The sequence below is a fragment of the Malania oleifera genome, chromosome 10 (genome assembly GCF_029873635.1).
Source record: "Malania oleifera isolate guangnan ecotype guangnan chromosome 10, ASM2987363v1, whole genome shotgun sequence".
NCBI classification, from domain to species: domain Eukaryota; kingdom Viridiplantae; phylum Streptophyta; class Magnoliopsida; order Santalales; family Ximeniaceae; genus Malania; species Malania oleifera.
The window spans coordinates 12902546-12923524 of NC_080426.1; the positions used below are offsets into that span (position 1 = coordinate 12902546).

A 20979-nucleotide genomic window follows, 5' to 3' on the forward strand; every position below is an offset into this window, starting at 1 on the left:
TCCATGCCATCTGAGTTGCTCCTCCCTTGTCTTGTCTTCTACCCAACTTACTATGAATTTCCATCAAAGCATTCTCATATCGATAATTTTTATTTTTTAGATATTTTATTTCTTTGTCGCCTAACATTTCGATGCATATAACATAGCTTGGTCTTATAAAAAAGAATATTATTATTATTAAAAAAAAATGAATAAAAAAAGGTGATCTAATGTTGTTAGTGTTAGGGGTGATTCTTATCGAAATTGTTCTTGTAAATAACTAGTGATCATATATTACTACTCTAAGTAACAAATTGAATATTAGTGATGACAAGTGATGGCTAGAAAAAATTGTCATGGTGATTGTGATTTATCTTTTCGGTGACACTAATTGTCATTATTAATATTCATGCGGTGATTATGCCTAGTTATAGTCTCTAATATGATAAAGAAATGATTGTTATACAGTGTGGACAAAAGAAAAAGTTTAGGGTTAATGCCTAATGGTAGATGGCGACTGTTGTTGTCATTAAAATTGTATTCTCTTGTATTAACTTAGCCAAATTTGCGATTTAGGCTGAGTTGTGCGATGGCTGGGTTATGAAGAGATGGGAGGAATTTGGGAAGGAACAATGGGTTGTATTAGTATGCTAAAACCAATGGTTTAAGCATTCGTGAATCTCATTTCTAGTTTAAATTAATCAATTAAAGATTTCTTTGGTATTATTAAGAAATGAATTATGACAATGCATTTATTTACTTTGTTAATTTTATGTTCTTTGGTTGGTTTTCTTCTATTTTTTTAATTAAAAAGATAAAAATAAAAAACCTATTTTAAATTTGATTTTGAAAACTTGTAGTTAAAATGTCAAGGGACCGTTTGGTATCACTCTAATAAATTAAAGAAATGAAAATAAAAAATTAGAAACAAAACTAAAAATTAGATGACTTGTTTGATTAATATTTATAAAATTAATACAAATGAAAAACTAAATAAAAATACTCATTTTAATTTTAAATCAAAATATTATGAAAATATGATTAAAATAGTAAAATTTCAAATGATACATATTAAAAGATTACTATAATAAAAATAAAATTTATTATAAATATTATAATTAATTGTTCTACTTTTAAAATTTATTTTACAATTAAAATTTCATTGGGCATGACAATTGAAAAATATTAAAAATATTTTATAATTAATTTTATTATTATTTTTTAAAATTTATGTATACACTTCTTTTAATTATATTTAAATCCGTATGATTGTTTAATTCTTGTTTTAATTTAAAAGTGTATAAAGTGAATAATATAATTCAAAAAAAATTATTTTTAGATATTAAAATTTTTTATAACAGATTGTCAAATAATTAAAAATCATAAAATTAGTTTTCAGCTTTTGACAAACAGATTTTCGCACAATAAAAAGTAAGTTTTGAAATACCATAATTTTGTTCAATTAAGTTAATTTTTAATTAATTTTAATTTTTAAAATATTTTATGACTTTTAAATATCTATTTTTGATTTTTAGTTTGTTTCTGGTTTGGCCGTCATATTTTTGACTATGATGTGGATCAAGCGATCCTTAAGCTTTTTAAGTTGAATGGTTTTTTTTAAAATATGGTGTTAAGAGCCTTTTTGTCTTTAAAAAAAAAAAAAGTAGAAGCAATGAGCGGTTTTTTTTGTTTTTGTGTTGAACTTAAAAATCCATTCCTTTCCAGTTTACACCTTAAACCTTGAGGTCCGGTGGCTGTTTTAATTAATAAGACGATCCATAATTAGGCATGCTGCCTCACACATCAAAAAAGATTTCCTGCACCTCATAAAAATTTGAGGTTGAATAATTCTTCAAAAATTGCACAATCAAAGTTACAAATCTTAAATTCAAAATTTGAAAAGTGTATTTGAGAAGGACAATGAACTACTAGTAGTACTCAATGGAATTAATTTATACAATTAAAATTTTGTATATGTATATTTTATTTATATTAATTACTCTCTTTCTTATCCATATATTGATAATGTAACATTATCAAAATAGGAATTAACAAAAAATTTCCTAGTCTTTTAGGTCCGTTTGGATCAAAGATTTTGGTGGGGAATGTATAAGAGAGGAAAATGAGAAGAAAATTCATTTTCCATTGTACTCTTTCCTTTATATTAAATACTACTAAAAATAAAAGTTTGTTCTAATATAATAAAAAATTAAGGAAAATTAGACATGAATGGTATATAAAACTAAATTTTTGTTCATTGATTTGATATTTTTTTATTATTTTTTTTCAATTTCCTTAACAACCAAACATGAGAAACTGGATTCCTTTATATGTTTTTTTTCCTTTTTTTCATATTTATTAAGTTCTAAACGGGGCCTTAAAATGTAAAAATTGCGAGGCAAGAATATCTACTATATATATATATATATGAGTGATGAAAATTATCTAATTAGGTGTAGAGTTTCAATTAAGAGTAAGAAATTAAGGGGTCGTTTGGTATCACCGTCAAAATTTAGAGAAAAGAAAATTAAAAATGAAAACTAAAAATTAGAAATAGAAAAATACAACTTGTTTGATTAATATTTATAAAACTAATACAAATTAAAAACCTAATTAAAAAAATTCTCATTTTCATATTTAAATCTAAATATTATAAAAATGTGATTAAAATAATAAAATTACAAGTAATAAACAATTAAAAATTTAAACAACAACAACAACAACAAGAAAACCAAGCCTTAGTCCCACTAAGTGGGGTCGGTTATATGAATTATTTTCGACTAATTTATGCGATCATGGACCATTTCTTTTTATGGATTCAAAGATATTAAATATTTACTCACTATCTCCTCCTAAGTTATTTTAAGTCTACCTCTACCCCTTCTACTGCCCTCCACAGTAACTAAATCACTCTTCCTCACAGGTGCACTATAAGGCCTACGTTGTAAGTGTCCATACCATCTAAGTCGTCCTTCGCTTATCTTATTTTCTATAGGAGTTACACCTAACTTACTACGAATATGTTCATTCCTTAATTTATCTTTTAATGTTATACCACTCATGCATCTAAGCATTCTCATCTCGGCAACTTTACTTTTTGGATATTATGTTTTTTTATTGCCTAACATTCCGATCCATATTGTAAGAATCCGAGCCGTAATAAATGGGTTAAATATCTAAAGAGAGGGACATTTTGGTAAAAGAGCAAGATTCGTCGACGAAGCTAGATTTCGTCGACGAGGAGAAGCCGAGGAGTTTCGGAAATCGGGAATATCAGGACTCGTCGACGAGGCCATCGATTCGTCGACGAAGTCAGTGAAGGATTCGTAGACGAAGGCACCTTTTCGTCGACGAATTCCCCCGGGTCAAAGGGCCTATAAATAGAATATTCTTTACTTACAAGTTAAGTAACTTCAAGAAAATCTCTCTCTCTCTCTCTAAACCTCTCCCTACTCTCTCTCTCTCTCTCTCTAAATTTTTTCGCCGATCGTTGATGAAATCAGAAATCTGAAGTTACCACGAGGATCGTGGAAGGATTCTCTACAACTTCTACGGATCGAAATCTTGTTTCAGAGGTTTTTGGGTTTTGGCAAAAAATCAAAGTAAGACTTTGTTTTCATTTATGATCTGGTAGTTTAGTAGAGAACGGTCTTGTGAGTATATTCTGTACTGTGATTTGTAGGTTTTGGAACTCGGTTCGCTATTTAGGAGTCTTGGAGTTCGGGATTTAGTATTCGGGGAAAAGGTAAGGGGAACTATTTTTATATGGGTTATTTTTAAAATCGGACTCGGTGGAACTGTGGTCCACAGTCTTGTGTGTGTTTTGCCTACTCATTTGGGGGGGATCTAACGGGAAAAATTATGGTTTTTTCATTATTACAGTTTTGGGAAAAGGGGGCGACGGGCTGCATTCCGGGTTTTGTTGAAAATCGAGGGTATATGTGTGATTTATACTGTGATATTGGGATGACCGTGCCTTGACTTGTGTAAACTGTATTTGTTTGAAAAACTATAATTTAGAATACTAAATGGGTGTGGTTTGTTTGGTTATATGAGCATGCATGTGTGTGTGATATGTTGGAAATGCTAGTAGGAACGCAGTTCCGAAATGATTCCAGGTACTGAGAGTGTCTGACTCTATATCCGATGGCGTGTATTTTACCACTTGTCATGTGGGCAAAAGTGTCCGGTCCTATATCCGAGGGCGTGTATTTTACCGCCTACCATATGAGCAAGAGTGTCCGACTATATATCCGAGGGCGTATATTTTACCGCCTGTCATGTGGGCAAGAGTGTCTGGTTCTATATCTGAGGGCGTGTGTTTATTGCTTGCCACGTAGGCAGGAGTGTCCGACTCTATATTCGAGGGCGTGAGCCTATTCCGGCAGATCAGGCCGAAGGGTGTGGATCCACTAGTTGTGCACCGGTACGATACCATGAGAGTCAAGGACTAGCCATGTGCCGGTGGCGCCGTGTTTGCGGGTTGGCTACGGGCCAACGCCGTATATCGCGGGCCGACTTCGAGCTGAAGGGTGTGACGACACCGGATTGCTGATCATGTGTGAGTGTATGGGTGCGTGTGTGCACTGTGGAAATTTGTGTATGGGTGCGTGTATGCACTGTGGAAATTAGTACTGGAATGCATTTAATTGCATGTATATTGTATCATGATAACACTCAAATGCCATACATCGATATAACTTGTGTTCTTCCTTACTGAGAGGTGTCTCACCCCTACTGTACGTACATTTTTATAGGTCATTCGAGTAACCGGAACTAGCGTCCTGGTGTAGGGAGCGTAGTGACCGGTGTACTGCGTTTAGCGCTGGGTAAGTGTTAGGAGTGTAATTTTAGTGGGTTGCCATTTTGGGATGTGTTGGGCACCTAGTTTGTACGTTTTGATAGAACCATGTTTTGCTCTTGTATAGACTCTGGTATGGTACTGTATATGTATATATAGAATGACCTTTTTCCGCTGCATGTATGATTATGTTTGGATGTGTTTAAGGTGTCTGGGAACCCCATGAGGTTGGACTCTCATCCATTGTACTGTATCTTTGGATGTTTGATCAAATGCAGAGACATGTTAGATTACATTTTCACCCTTGGGTCCCATTTCGGGGTTCGAGACGTGACACATGTAGCATAGCTGGCTTTATAACTGTCCTATAAAACTTCTCTTTCAATTTTAAGGGTATTCTACGATCACATAGCACACTTGAAACACTTATCCATTTTAACTAACCTGCTTTAACTTTATGCATTACATCATCTTCAATTTCTCCTTCAACTTGCATAATAGATCCAAGGTATCGAAATCTACAAGTTTTATTTATTTCTTTATCATCAAGTTTAACTTTGTCTCCAATATTCCTCTTATTATTACTAAAATTACATTTCATATATTCTATTTTATTTCTACTTATCCTAAAGCCTCTAGATTCCAATGCTTCTCTTCATAATTCTAACTCAGCCTCTACTCTGTCCCTAGTTTCGTCAATTAATACAATATCATCTGCAAACAACATACACCATGAAACCTCCTTTTGAATACTTTTAGTCAACTGGTTCATCATTAAAGTAAAAAGATAAGGACTCAAAGTAGATCCTTTATGTACACCTGTGACAATTGGAAATTCTTTAATTTCTTCATCTATAATCCTTACACTAATCATTACTCCATCGTACATATACTTAATGACATCAGTATACTTACAACATACACCATTTTTTACTTAATTGTTTTATTTTTAAATTTTACTTTACAATTACAATTTTAGTAGACATGACAATTAAAAAGTAGTAAAAGTATTTATAATTGGCTTATTAAATTTTTAATCATATTTAAATTTATATGATAATTCAATTATAATTTTAATTTAAAAGTATATAAAGTAAATAATATAATTCAAAAAATTATTTCTAGATATTAAAATTTTTGACCAAAGGTTACGACAATTGAAAACTATAAAATTTAGTTTTCATTTTTTTGATAAACAATTAAAAATTGGTAAGCCTAATTAACTACTCAATTACGGATAAAGTACTTCAAGTGGGTGATAATAATTAAACTTCTTAATTAAATACGAACTTCAACTGAAATCATCATCATCAATATTATAAGAATTTAATTAAAACTCATCCAAACTGACATCTAATTATTTAATCAATTATAATAATTGAAATATTGTGTGTGTGGCCCGGGGGATTAACATTTAAGAAAAAAATTATTAAAAAAAATGATAAGATGAGATCCCTACATATAGTGGTCAACTGTACACATGCATGGATGCATGTATGAGCCCATTACCATGATGCATGCATGAGCTAAGCTTGGTTGAAGGGTAAGATGGGATGGATGGATGGATGTGGATGAAAATGAGTGAGATGAGAATCAGAGGATGGAGCAGAAACCAGGGGAGTCGTATTGATTGGCAAATCCGACGGCGACGGGCCGACAGTCGTTGCAAGTGATAGGGAGAGGCCTGGGGGTTTCAGGGGGCTTGGGCTTTGTGTCCGGCTGCTTAGGAGGACCCACGCTCAGTATCTCCGCCATCTTGCCCGTCTTCCTCACGGCGGACGCCACCTTCACGGGATCCACTCCCCCCAGCACCGTCACCGTCCCCTTCTCCCCGTCCACCGCTATCTCGTTCACCCCTGCATTCATCATTTTAATTAATTAATTATCTCACCAGATATTAATTTTCAGCTTCATCGATCCTACGCGTATATATACGTGCGTACCTGGAAGTTTGGTGATGGATCTCAGCACAGCCATCTGGCATTTCTGGCAATTTATGTTTACTTTCAACACTGTTTTCTACATATTACATAATATATACACACACTCATTCACACAATTAATAAAAAAAAATATTGCAAAATTTCAATTAAGAGAGTAATTGATTGAGGACGAACCTTCATATTGGTGTTGGCGGCCGCAGCAGCAGCGGTGGTGAATTTGAACAAGCAGCGGCAACAACGACAGTGTGCTTATATATAAAAGGGGTAATTCAACTTCAACTTCTGTATGAGTTTGTAATTTCGTTTTGCTGAGAGAGAGAGGGGAAGAGAAGAAAAAGAAAAAGGTTAATTAGGTCAAAGGAAAGCAGGGTAGACGATCCAAAAGAAGACTAAGCTTTAGCTATCTAGCTACCTAATAGGGACTTTTTAATTCCTAGCTAACGTACCTACACAATATCACGCACATATATGTATGTTTTAATTAAACAATTAAAACCCCATTATTAATTAGTTATCTCTCAACAATATTTTTAAAAAATTATTCTTTCTCTTTTCTCCCTTTCAAACCTCGAAAAAATATTAAGGAAAAGAAATAAAAATATGAAGAATTCACATTTTCATGTTTGCTTATCAAGAAAAGTAAGAAAAAAAATAAATAAAAAACTAAATTTATGAGTAAAATTTTAATTTTATACATAATTAATATTTAATTTTTTAAAAATTTAGTCATTTTAAAATAATTTTTTATTTTTGATAGTATTTAATAAAAAAATTAATAAGGAAAAATAAGTTTCTTCCTTATTTTTTCTTTCTTTCTCTAAATATAATTCTTAATCCAAATGAACTTGCACTACTAGAGGGGCTGACATTAAGACCTAATTTGTAAATTTATTAATTTAAATATGTGACATAACAAAGATTACGTTTAATGAAGGAATGATTAATGATTTTTTTTCTTCCATCTCATTAATTAATCTACATGCACTCACTCGCCTAGATTTATTAATTACTAATTAAGGGTTCAAATGTTGAATGAATGATTTTTTAAAACCTTATCTCTAAGTAAATTAATATTTTGACCAACTTAATTTGGTAAACAATATTAATTAATTCATTAAGGGGCCTACTTATGAAGATGACTTCATAATTTAATTGAACTCAACTATAATTAATTAATGCTGCAAGACTTAATGAGAAAACTTAATTGTATTGTGATATATAATTATACTCAACTATAATTAATTAACACTAAGAATTAATTAAAAAATTTAATTGTATTGTGATATATAAATGAACTCAAATTACATTAGAATTAATATTTATACAATTTAATCAATCTAGCTACTTATACCTCACTTTGCTTCATTGAAGGATTGCACAATATCATTTCATTCCACTCTTAATTTTAGAAAACGAAGGATAACCTAATTATTTAATGCTCACCAAGTATTTGTGAAAGTGCCTTAGAGGGTGGAACATATTTGTTTACTGCGACGAAATGGTTAGGGAAAAATAAAAATTAGGTGTTCTTAGGGTCTTGTGTCCCTAATTTCTTCTAAAGTCTTATTTTGTAAGTTTATGTAAGGTGAAATTGTCTGCACGATATGATTTTAATAGTGTGAATATGACCCTAATGCATTTTGGGTCCGTTTAAATCAAAGATTTTTTTTAGGAAAAGGAAAGTAAGGAGGAAATTTATTTTTTCTTGTATTTTCATTCTCTTGTAAGTTTATGTATAGGTTAAATTGTTTGCACGATACCATTTGAATAGTGGGAATATGACCCTAATGTATTTTGGGTCCGTTTGGATCAAACATTTTGTTTAGAAAAAAGAAAGTAAGGAGGAAATTTATTTTCTCATGTATTTCTCATCTATATAAAATACTATAAAAAATGAAAGTTTGTTTTAATATGAATAAAATTAAGAAAAACTAAATATTAATAATTTTTAAAATTAAATTTTTATTCATTGATTTTGTATATTTTTTTATTTTCTTTCTCATTTTCCTTCATAATCAAAAAGTAGATTTCTTTATATTTTCCTTTCATTTTCTTAATATTTTCTGAGTTTCAAACGGGACCTTTAGGTTCCAAATAAGGGTGGCAAAACGGGTTAGCGGGTCAAGTTTGGACGACAAACGGGTTGAGGTTAAATAGGTTTGAGTTCAGGTTGACCCATTTATTAGCGAGTGACTAACATATAAACTCAAATCTGCCCGTTTAATAAACGGATACTCGTTAAGAACCCGTTTAAAAATATAATTTATTTATTTTTATTTTTTAAAAACATTTCATATAAAGTGATACATTTTTTGAAAAAAATAGCACTTTTTATTTTATTTATTAATATCTTAATAAAAAACATAAAATATAGAAAATAGTACATCTCTTTAATTAATATTTATTTAAATATTATATATATATATATATATGTGTGTGTGTGTGTGTGTGTGTGTGTGTGTGCTTGTGTGTGTGTAGGAATAAGATAAAGAAAATACTGCAGATTAGAAAATGATTCAAGGCACGTACAATGTCATTTTCCTTAAAACGTTATTTGCCCCCACTAGATTGGTGTGTATTGAGTCAGTAAATACGTTTTCAGGATACAATGAAACCCAAAATATGATCTAATATCAGTTTGAATTCTACACAAACGAAAACTGATCACAAACACCCTTAATATAATTTGAAAAAACTTTTTGCAATTTTATTTCTGCAGAAAATAGAATCCAGATTTGCAAAAGAAAGAGAAGGAGAGAATCATGAATTTTCTGTATATTTTGTGGAGTTAATTTTGTTTATTTATAGACAGAATTATGATTTTTCCGAAAGGTTGCATCTATTCAAATCGCGAAGCTGACTTGACCTCGTCGCACTTAGTGTCGACCTGGTCAAGCCTAGTCGCGCCCCTGATTGAGACTCTCAAGAATTAATATTCAATCGATGTTACCGTTGATCAGGTCGCACCTGATCTCCTGGTCGCGTCACTTGATCTTAAAAAATATAAGATTAACTTTAAGTCATCTGATCATGATCAATGGTCACGATCTCACAACGATACAAGTGTGCTTGTGTGCCAACTAAATGCGCCACAAGCGCCCTACAACCCACGCCATGCGCGCATGAGTGCGTATGTGGACGATGTGAAGCACCGTCCTAGGGTGCACTAGAGTACACACTAGCATTTTCTCTTAACGAATTTTAAGAGATTATTCCACCTTGTCATTTTTTAGTGACCTTCCTTTTCCACTTTTTCTAATGTGCAAGAAACCCACATTACATTAAATACTCCTCATGAATGTTTTAGAAAATTCATAAATGTAAGACTTTGAAAATTCACAAAATCGTATATTTTAGAAAATATTTCAACATTCCCCCACCATTTTCAAAATATAGATGAAAAATAATTTATTTAAATAAGAGATAATTTATGCATAAATGAAGGTATTTTTAGAACTTGAACCTTCACTTAGTGAACTCAAGAGCTTGAAAATTTCAAGTGTTGAGTCAAGTTTCCATCATTGGTGACTATGGGTTATGGATTTACGTCCCATCCCCTTTGATGTTTTTCAGACCATGTCTCTTTCAAGTCCTTTTGTTAATAGATCAGCCAAATTTGACTTAATTTTACAAAATCTATGGTAATCACACCATCAGTAATTAATTGCCTCACATAACTATGTCTTAGGCCAATATGTATGGATTCACCATTATATATATTACTATATGCCCGTGACAAAGTTGCCTCATTGTCACAATGTAAAGATATATGTGGCATAGACTTTGGCCAAATTGGAATTTCCAATAGCAAATTCCTAAGCCATTCCGCCTCTTTGCTATAAGAAGCTAAAGCCACAAATTCTGATGCCATAATAGAATAATATCCACTCACTAGTTGATGCATGATCATTACGATTAGTTATCCAATTGGCTTATGTGAATCCTTCTAAAACAGTAGGATATCCTTCATAATAAGGACTACTAGTATATCTACTAAGTTTACCTACAACAAATGCAATATGAGGTTTAGTAGAAGTCATAGCATACATCAAACAACCAATAACTCTAGGATATTCTAACTGATTTACTGCTCTGCTAGTGTTAGGATATAATTTCAAATTTACTTCAAAAGGTGTGCTAATAGGTTTGCAGTCATAGTGATTAAACTTTTTTAGTATCTTTTCAGTATAGTGTGATTGAGTAAGAATCAATTTATCTTTTTTTTATAATTATTCTAATACCCAGAATCACATCTGCATAACCCATATCTTTCATATCAAATTTAGATAACAACAGTTTCTTCGCACTTTCAACACTTTCAATATTAGTACCAAAGATTGACATATCATCAACATATGAGCAAATAATTATACCTTTATTTCTATTGAACTTACTATATACACATTTATTAGATTCATGTATTCTAAAGCCATTAGAAAGAATAACTTGGTCAAATCTTTCATGCCACTGTTTTGGTGCTTGTTTAAGTCCATATAAAGACTTAACCAATTTACATACTTTAGATTCATTTCCAGGCATAATAAAGCCTTGAGGTTGTTCCATGTAAATTTCTTCATCCAATTCTCCATTCAAGAATGCAGTTTTTACATCCATTTGATGGATTTTGAACTTGTAGATGGAATCTAAGGCAAGCAAGACTCTTATAGTTGCAATCCTAGCAACTAGAGCATAAGTATCAAAGTAGTCTATGCCTTCGTTTTGTGTAAAGCCTTTAGCTACTAACCTTACTTTGAATTTGTTAATTGTTCCATCTACCTTCATTTTCTTTTTGAAGATCCATTTACAACCTATTGGTTTTGAACTAGGAGGTAAATTAGCTAATTTTCAGGTTTTATTACCCATGATAGAATCCATTTCATCGTTTATAGCTTCTTTCCAAAATGAAGAATCTTGAGACTTCATTGCCTCTTCATAAGTAAGAGGATCTGATTCCATACTTGGTGAAATTATAGTTTGTCTAGAGTGTGATTCTCTAGTACCTTCTACTAAGTAGATTATGAAGTCTAGTCCAAAAGATTTTGTTGTTCTCCTCCTTTTACTCCTCATAGGTTCACTAGGTTAAGAAGGTTCACCACTAGTACAAAGTAGTTTCAAAGTCTCCACTGATTTATTTTGATCACTAACATTTTGTATGGAAGTGAACTTATTTTCAAATAATTCTGCATCTCTGGATTCTATTACTGAATTAACTCCTATAGAATCATTTGGTTCAATTACCAAGAATCTATAAGCCTTACTATGTTCAACATAACCAAGGAATACACATTCTATTCCTTGCTCACCTAATTTCCTTATCTTAAGTTCATGAAACATTATAATTGCTTTATAGCCCCAAATTTTAAGATATTTTAAATTAAACTTTCTTTTCTTCCATAACTTATATGGAGAAGTCCTAGTCCTCTTAAAAGGAACTCTGTTTAATATATGACAAGAAGTTAGTAAGGCTTCACCCCAATAACCACTACTTACTCCTGAATTCGACATCATGACATTGACCATTTCAACCAATGTTCAATTTTTCCTTTCTATCACTCCATTTTGTTGTGGAGTATATGCTGCAAAAGTTTCATGTATCACACCTATAGATTCACAATAGGCGGGAAAGTGATATTCGCCTCATCTATCCGATCTAAGACACTTTATATTAGTGTCACATTGGTTTTCAACTTTTGTCTCATAAACCTTAAATTTATCAATTACTTTATCTTTAGTATGCATAAGATAAACGTAACAAAATCTAGAAAAATCATCTATAAATGTTACAAAATATTTTTTGCCTCCTATGGTAGGTGTACCATGCAAGTCACATACATCACTATGCACTAATTGAAGTAAAGAAGAAATTCTAGCAGTTTTGTTAGGAAAAGGTTTTCTAGTTATTTTGGTTTTAATACATACACTGCACTTATCATCCATGCATGTCATTTACATATCTAGGAATTAATTCCATATTAGCCCTATCATGCAATTTTGTAGTATTAATATGTCCTAAACGAATATGTCATAAAGAAAGTGAATCAACAATATAAACAAAAACATTCATTGTAGTGACCCAAAGAATAAAAACATTTTTAAATATAAAGAGGGGGAGAAAATAGCAACAGAAACAGAAGGAGGCCGTAGAAGTTCCTATGTACAGATATATCACATAGCAGCAATTTATATTATTATACTAGCAATACCTCGAGATAGTAAACTCAAATACACAGTCATATTTTAAAGATTACATGATAGATAAATATATTCTGTACAATTTAACAGTTTTCTCATATTACAGTATTATTTTAGTATTTTAATTATTTAACTTAGCCGCCACACACTAGTAATAGCATATTTCCACTTACTGAGCGTTGTCTTATCCCAGTGACTTACCATTTTTTAGGAGATCCAGCTAGGCAAGCAGATCAGGCTCGCGAGTAGAGATTGACTTGAGCTGCCCTTGTGGGAAGGGTAGGTATTTTTGAGATAACAATATTTTTAGGATAGTCTTTAGATTGTAGTGACGTCACTAGGTATTTTGTATTGTAAATATGTTGTAGAGCAGTATAGTTTTCTGGTATATTATATTGTGTTGTATATAGCAGTTCCCAGTTTTGTGTACCGCTGCTTAGATATGTATGACAGACAGAGTTTCGAGCTTGGGATGTTATTTTCAGTATTTCTGACAGATGACATTTATTATATTCAGAAAAAAAATGTTGAATAAATAGCAGGTCGTTTCAGTTTGCTATCAGAGCTTAGGTTGTTAGGTTCTGTAGACTTTAGAATGGAGCGGGTACAGTACCAGAAAATAGGAAAAGAATTTGATGATTTGTTCTGTGGTTTGAATATAGGATTATTGTGATGATATCTGTGTTTTTCTTCGGGTGACGATTTCAGGAAAATCATAATAAACTATCGACGAGTCGTGTGTTTGGGTCGCAGGATTGGATTTTTGGGGTAGGAACAAGGGAAATAGTTTGTAAAAATCCCAAAAAGAGATATAAAAGATTAGTGGACTGATTTCCAAAAAAAATAAAAAAAAATTAATTAATTAATTAATCGGATTTAAAAGAAAAAGAAAAAAAATTAATTAATTAAATTTTTTTTATTTTATTAATAAAATATATTATTATTATTATTATTATCTCCTGAAGCTTAAAGAAGCTTCAGGAGACCTTTTTATAAAAAAAAATTCATTCATTCTTCTTCTTCTTCTTCTTCTTCTTCTTCTGTACTTTTCTTTTCTTTTCTTTATTTGCTGCAACGCAGCTCTCTCTCTCCTCACGTTCTCTCTCCCTCTCTCCTCGATTTCGTGACGGATTTTCACCTGATCGAAAATCCGAAGATACCACTGGACTCCATTCGCCGCTGCCGTCATTTCTACCGGAGCGAATCGGTGGTAGGAGCAGCGTAGGCATATTCTCTGGGGTAAGCCATTTTTCCATTTTTCTTTAATTTCTTACAAAATATAAGCCCAATCGGCAAACGGACACCACCACGAGAATCTAGGGATGATTCTCTACAAGTCTAGTGGGACGAAATTCTCGTGGGGGTGTCGGGCCAAAACCTCAAATTTGGGGTGCGGCGGTTATTATAAGGCTTATTTTTAATTAATTAGCATTAATTTAGAAATATTAAAATATTAAGCATCTGGGACTGAAGTAGGATTTCTGGAATTTAGGGCCTAGATGAGCGCCGCAAGTATAATTTTGGGACCCGTAGGCAAAATTTGGTAAATTAAGTGGGGATGTTAAATAATCGTTTAAATATTAATTTGAGGTATATGGAGCCTAGGGAAGGTTAGATGAGTATTATTTTGGAGAAATAGATTATTTAATCTGAGGAAAATGTAAATTGTAGGAGTTAAATTTCGAGCGCCAAGGGTGTGAAATTTTGGGTCCTAACGAATTTCTCAGTAGCCAGGTAAGGGAATAAACTAAAGCAGTTATTTTCCATGCAATTATTATTAATTATAAGTAAATTTATTTTCAGAAAAACATATGTTATATTGTTTATTATGAATGAAATGTGTGATTGGGAAAACACTGCTATGATGATTAAAATATATATGTAAGTATGGGATGCCGAAAAATCACGATTTTAGAATATGAAGTATGACTTTTAACAGCATATGTGTGGCATAAATATTATTTTATGTGAAAGATTTTACGAACAAAGCATAATTTCAGGTATTATGAAAAGATGAGTTATGTTGTGATGAATTTGACGAATATATGATAAATGATTTATTTTCAGTATATATATATATATATATATATATATATATATATATATATATATATATATATACTCGAAACGATTTTGGCGCGAGACCATGTGTTTATGTTATCGGCACGAGGTCGTATTTATATTATCGGCACGAGGCCGTATTTATGCATGATTTTGGCACGAGGCCGTAATTACTATATTTTCGGCATGAAGCCGTAATGATGTTATATATATGATCATGTATTATATGTTATCACAACCAGGATGTTAGTTTAGTTCAGTTCAGGGGCTCGGTTGTGACGCCCCGATTTTCGTATAATTTTTTTTTTATAATAAATAAATAATCACGTCATTAATCCACAACATCCACAAATCAACCATGTCAACAATCCTAGTACCATTCATACAACCCGACTCGCATTGGGTACCGGCTAAAAAGTATTTTATTATATTCAACCTAACAGCGGAAGACAATATACACATATCAGTCAGAATATAATACCCAGAGTATCAACATACATACAAATATTCACACTACCTTCATATACTAAAAATTACTATTCAACTCTAGGGGAATTACATCTCCCCTAGTCCAAAAACTCACCTTGTGTATTAGGGTCTCAGCTCCCTACTATCACGGAGCTCTATCACCCGGTCGGTCTCTGTTTCCTGAAAAATTTAGATAAATTGGGTGAGACACATCTCAGTAAAAAGGAATAAATTATTTACAGTGTGTGGCCAAATGAGTACAATTATAATACACTTTACTTTTCAAATCACCATTTCATCTGAGAAAATATACTGATATTCACATAAACATAATCATATAGATATACAACACAAACTTTTATAAGCTTTAAAATCATTTATCAAATTCAATGATTTCCAACACATATTTACCCGCGAAGTTCCTAAGAATAGGAAAGATTATCCGCCCATATAGGTAGCTTCCCTTTGCCCTAACATGTTATGCAGCCGGGTATGGTCACATCTGATACCCATCAGGACACTCACCTTACTCAGTAAGCCCTCAGGCAGAGAGTTTCACTTCGCCTTAATTATTTATATTATTAACTCACACTGTTCCATTTCTCAATTTTATCATTCTTTATTTCTCAATTTCCATTCTTTCTTTCATTCCTCATTTCAGTCAATTTAATCATTCTTTCACTTTTCATTTCCACTTTACTTTCCGGCTTATGAGTATCCTCGGTATCAAATACCAACATCGCGTCTGTAACTCATGGCCACCCTGAGGATCTTTCTATACACGCCATGCTTCTCCCCATGGTCAAGGTTGTGCGGCCCGAAGGCTGGATCTAACTACGGTTGGCCGATCTGGTTAGATCAAATATCATATCACATATCGCGTTTGTAGTACGACTGGCCGGCCTAATACCCTGATCCGGACTCAGGGGGCCCAACAACCCTACACAATGGCACAGTCGACTGTCACGCCACACGCTCCAAGAGTCCGTGTGGTTGCACTAACACCACTCGCAACGGTACCGTGCTAAATATCATAACCATCCAACAGGATTTACTACCACATACCCGCAATCATTATGCGGTATTGACATTTCATCAATTATATTCCAGTATATCACAATTCAGTTCAATATAAATATTCTCATCATTTTCTGTGCACATTTCATCATCTTGTAATATCATATATCATATTTCATGTATTTTTCACATTTTCCCAAAATACTCATTTCTCATGCAAATAATTTCCACTCACAAATAAATACCACATTTCATTATTTTCCAATATCAATAATTCACAAAATCCCATTTTCCAGGTAAAACATTTCTACTCATATAATAATACCATATTACATTATTTTTCACTAATCAGATCAATAATTCTCATTTCAATATTTTCTCAGAAATTACACATTATTATATTTTACACTCCAAAATTTCACAATTTACAATTACTCAAATGCAACACAATTTATCTGATATTTATATCATAATAATTTTCAGACAAAATACCATATGTTCAATTTCACGTATTCATTCAAATAATAATTCTAAAAACATTACTATATTTTATTCCCCTTACCTGGATTACTAAGAGTCTCGCTAGAATCCCAAAATCTCACGCCCTTTGCGCCCAAAATTTAACTCCTGCAATTTGCATTTTCTCCAAATTAATTAATCTATTTCTCCAAAATAATATTCATCTAGCATTCCTTAGGCCTCATATACCTCAAATTAATATTTAAACTATTATTTAAAACACCCACTTAATTTTTTAAATTTTTTCTGCGGGTCCCAAAATTACACCCACGGTGCTCATCCTGACCCTAAATTCCAGAAATCCTACTTCAACCCAAAATGCTCAATATTTTAGCATTTCTAAATTAATGCTAATTAATTAAAAATAAGCCCCTTAATAACCCCTACACCCCAAATTTAGGATTTTGGTCCGATACCCCCACGAGAATTCCGTCCCGCTAGACTTGTAGAGAATCATCCCTAGATTCTCGTGGTAGTATCCGTTCATCAATTGGGCTTATATTTTACAAGAAATTAAAGAAAAAGGGGAAAATGGCTTACCCCAGGGAATATGCCTACGCCGCTCCTACCACCGATCCGCTCCTGTAGAAATGACGGTAGCGGCGAATGGAGTCCAGTGGTATCTTCGGATTTTCGATGGGGCAAAAATCCGCCACAAAATCGAGGAGAGAGGGAGAGAGAATGTGAGGAGAGAGAATGAGCCTACACGCGCAGGAAAAGGAAAATAAAAGAAGAAGAAAAGAAAGAAGAAGAAGAAGAAGAAAAATCTTGAAGAAGCCTGAAACTTCTAGGCTTCAGGAAATAATAATAATAATAATAATAATAATAATAATAATAATAATAATAATAACATATTTAAATAATATAATAATAATATATTTAAATAATATAATAATATATTTTATTAATAAAAATAAAAATAAATTTTAATTAATTTTTTTTCTTTTTCTTTTAAATCTGATTAATTAATTAAAAATTTAATTATTTATTTATTTATTTATTTATTTTTATTTTTTTGGAAATCAATCCACTAATTTTTTTATATCTCTGTTTTTGGGGTTTTTACATCGGTACCGTAGCTATATTGTAGATCAGATATCTATGTCAGATTAGTGTTAACCATCCCACGAGGGGATGGGAGATGGATAGTCGATGTGGCTTTTAGTAGAGCGTGGACGTCCACCTGGCAGTCCGGACCAGGGTGTGGCGGGCTCATCGTACTTACAGACATATTTGACTCGGCAGTGGTCGGCCAACCATTGTCGGGTCCCACCTTCGGGTTGCATAACCCGTTATGGGGGGTAATACATGACACCAGCTAGCTATTCATCCTGGGTATATGTTTTCAGTATTACCGGTATAACAGATGTTTTATGTATGATATGACTTATTAGAAAATATGAAAGCATGTGATTATTCAGTATAATATGATGAACGTTTACGAAATTTGAAATGTACTGTATACGTATAATTGCATTAAATATTCATATTGCCACACAGCTGTATTTAGTTTATTTTCCTTTATTGAGAAGTGTCTCACCCCCAAACTTAATTAATTTTTCATGAGCTCCTGAGAGACCGACGGGTCAGGGCCGCCGTTGAGCTAGTGAGATTACCCTGTGAAAAGGGTAAGATTTTGTAATAGGGTCAGAGTTATTTTGTGTTTGACCCTAGAGATATTTTGATGTATATGAGGATGTATAGAAGTACAGTTTTATAATGTTATAGAAAGCTCTGGTATTATGTTTTATGATTGGATGTTTGAGATTTTATGTTTACTGCTGTTAGGTTTTCCGCTGTGTTCGACAGGTGTCCCCGCTACCCACAGGTTCGGGTTGACCATTTGATCTATTATGTGACATTTTATGTTAAGAAATTGAGGGACGTTACATAGTTGACAGTGAATTTGAAATTTTAGTTGGATGGAGTAAAGTAGATCTGTATAGGATTTTAAAATAGTGTTTTGTGTATTTTTAGGGATGGATCCGGGTAGCAGTGGTACAGATGCTAGAGGTGACAGACCAGGACCCTCTAGTATGGGAGGTGGAGATACAAATGTCATACTATGCAGCGTCACTCAGCAGGTGATGACTGAGATGGCCAGGAGTGGAATAGAGCGTGGCTGCACGATCGAGCAGTTTACGCGGATGAGACCTCCTTCTTTTGCTAGAGGACCTGACCTGATTGTGGCTGAGAATTGGGTTTAGGATGTTGAGGAGATCTTAGCAGTACTGACATGTACAGATGAGCAGAAAGTGGCGTTTGTGACATTTAAACTGATAGGAGAGGCAAAACGCTACTAGTGATCAGCGCGTATGATTGAGGAGCAGAGGCCGGATCTAGTGCCAGTGTCATGGAGTCGATTCAAGGATTTGTTCTTCGAGCAATATTTCCCTGCTATCATTCGGAGTGCAAAGGCAGCAGAGTTTCTATATCTGACTCAGGGGTTGATGACGGTGACATAGTATGTTGAACGATTTCTTGAGTTATACCGTTTTACCCCATATTTAGCACTAGATGAAGAGAAAAAGGTCAAAAAGTTTGAAGAGGGATTGAAACAGAGTGTATTTGAGCAAGTTATCAGCTTTCGAGCTTAGACATTTGTTGAGGTGATGGATAGAGTTGCTGTTATTGAGAGTGGTATGCAGAGGAGCACTGCAACTCAGGGTCAGAGGAAGAGGTCTGCACCTCAGGATTTGCAGGTGAGCTCTAGCCGAGGGCCATGAAGAGGAGATCACTATGGAGGTGGTCGGAGATAGATGACGGGCCGTGGTGGTTTTCATGGTGGACGGGCTGCTCCTGTTTGTCCTAGATGTGGCCGCAGACATCCAGGTGAATGCAGGATGGGTGAGGATGTCTGCTATCGATGTGGGAGACTCGGACACAGATCTTGGTTGTGTCAGGGATTGATAGCTCAGGCACCAGCTCCCAGACCATACTGGGGTGGTTATCAGACGCCCCGTGGAGGACAGCAGAGGAATACGACACCGACGAGAGTGTACGCGTTGACGCCGGGTGATGCCGATGCAGCTGGAGACGTAGTTATAGGTACCCTTGCTGCTTTCTCATTTATAGCTATTATTTTATTTGATACAGGTGCCACCCACTCTTTTGTTTCCGCGATATATGCTAAGTTAACGGGGTATGAGGCACAATTGCTAGATATTGGGTTGGCTGTTGCCACGCCGACTGGGTCAATGGTGAGATGTAGAAGGGTACTCAGGAGATTTCCAGTAACTATTCAGGGAAAGATATTGCTAGCTGATTTGGTGATTTAGATATGCAAGGATTTGACATCATTTTGGGTATGGATTGGTTAGCAGATAATCATGCTAATATTGACTGTCATTTGAAAGAAGTGATTTTTAGACCTCTAAGCGAGCCAGAATATAGATTTCTTAGTTTGTGGGTACGTTCTTTGCCACAGCTTGCGTTAGTTGTTCAGGTGAGAAAATTGATCCAAGAGGGCTGCCAGGGATTTGTTGCTTACATTAAGGAATCGCCAAAAAAAGAACTGAAACAACCTGATGTCTCTATAGCTAGAGATTTCTCAGATGTATTCCCAAAGGAATTACCTGGTTTGCCACCAAACCATGAAGTTGAGTTTACTGTGGATCTTCTATCGGGGTCAGCGCCAGTATCTAAAGCTCCTTATTGGATGGCCCCAGCTGAATTAAAAGAACTGAAGGATCAATTGCAAGAATTACTGGATAAATAATTCATCAGGCCCAATGTGTCGCCCTGGGGAGCACCAGTCTTATTTGTGAAAAATAAAGATGGGACCATGAGGATGTGTATAGATTACTGAGAAATAAATAAACTAACAGTTAAGAATAAATATCCTTTTCCTAGGATCGACTATTTGTTTGATCAGCTTTAAGGGACCCAGGTTTATTCTAAAATCGACCTGCAGTCGGGTTACCATCAGGTGAAAGTAAGGGCAGAGGACATCTAGAAAATGGCGTTTCGTACGAGATATTAGCATTACGAATTCTTGGT

General features: G+C 33.6%; 1 protein-coding gene across 1 annotated transcript; it reads right to left on the reverse strand.

Annotated features, from left to right (window-relative positions):
* Positions 1–6105: 6105 nt before the first annotated feature.
* On the reverse strand, positions 6106–7033 carry LOC131167093 (heavy metal-associated isoprenylated plant protein 2-like). Its single transcript, XM_058125893.1, has 3 exons — positions 6898–7033; positions 6724–6799; positions 6106–6636 (listed from the first exon to the last, which is right to left on the reverse strand). Exons 1-3 carry the CDS (start codon positions 6901–6903, stop codon positions 6374–6376), a joined length of 345 nt encoding a protein of 114 aa, XP_057981876.1. The 5' UTR covers positions 6904–7033; the 3' UTR covers positions 6106–6373.
* Positions 7034–20979: the final 13946 nt, after the last annotated feature.

Excerpts from the sequence above, each read along its gene's own strand:
- LOC131167093 (XM_058125893.1), bottom strand. Across the intron at positions 6,637-6,723 it reads ATCCATCACCAAACTTCCAG|GGGTGAACGAGATAGCGGTG; the intron begins GTACGCACGTAT and ends TGATGAATGCAG.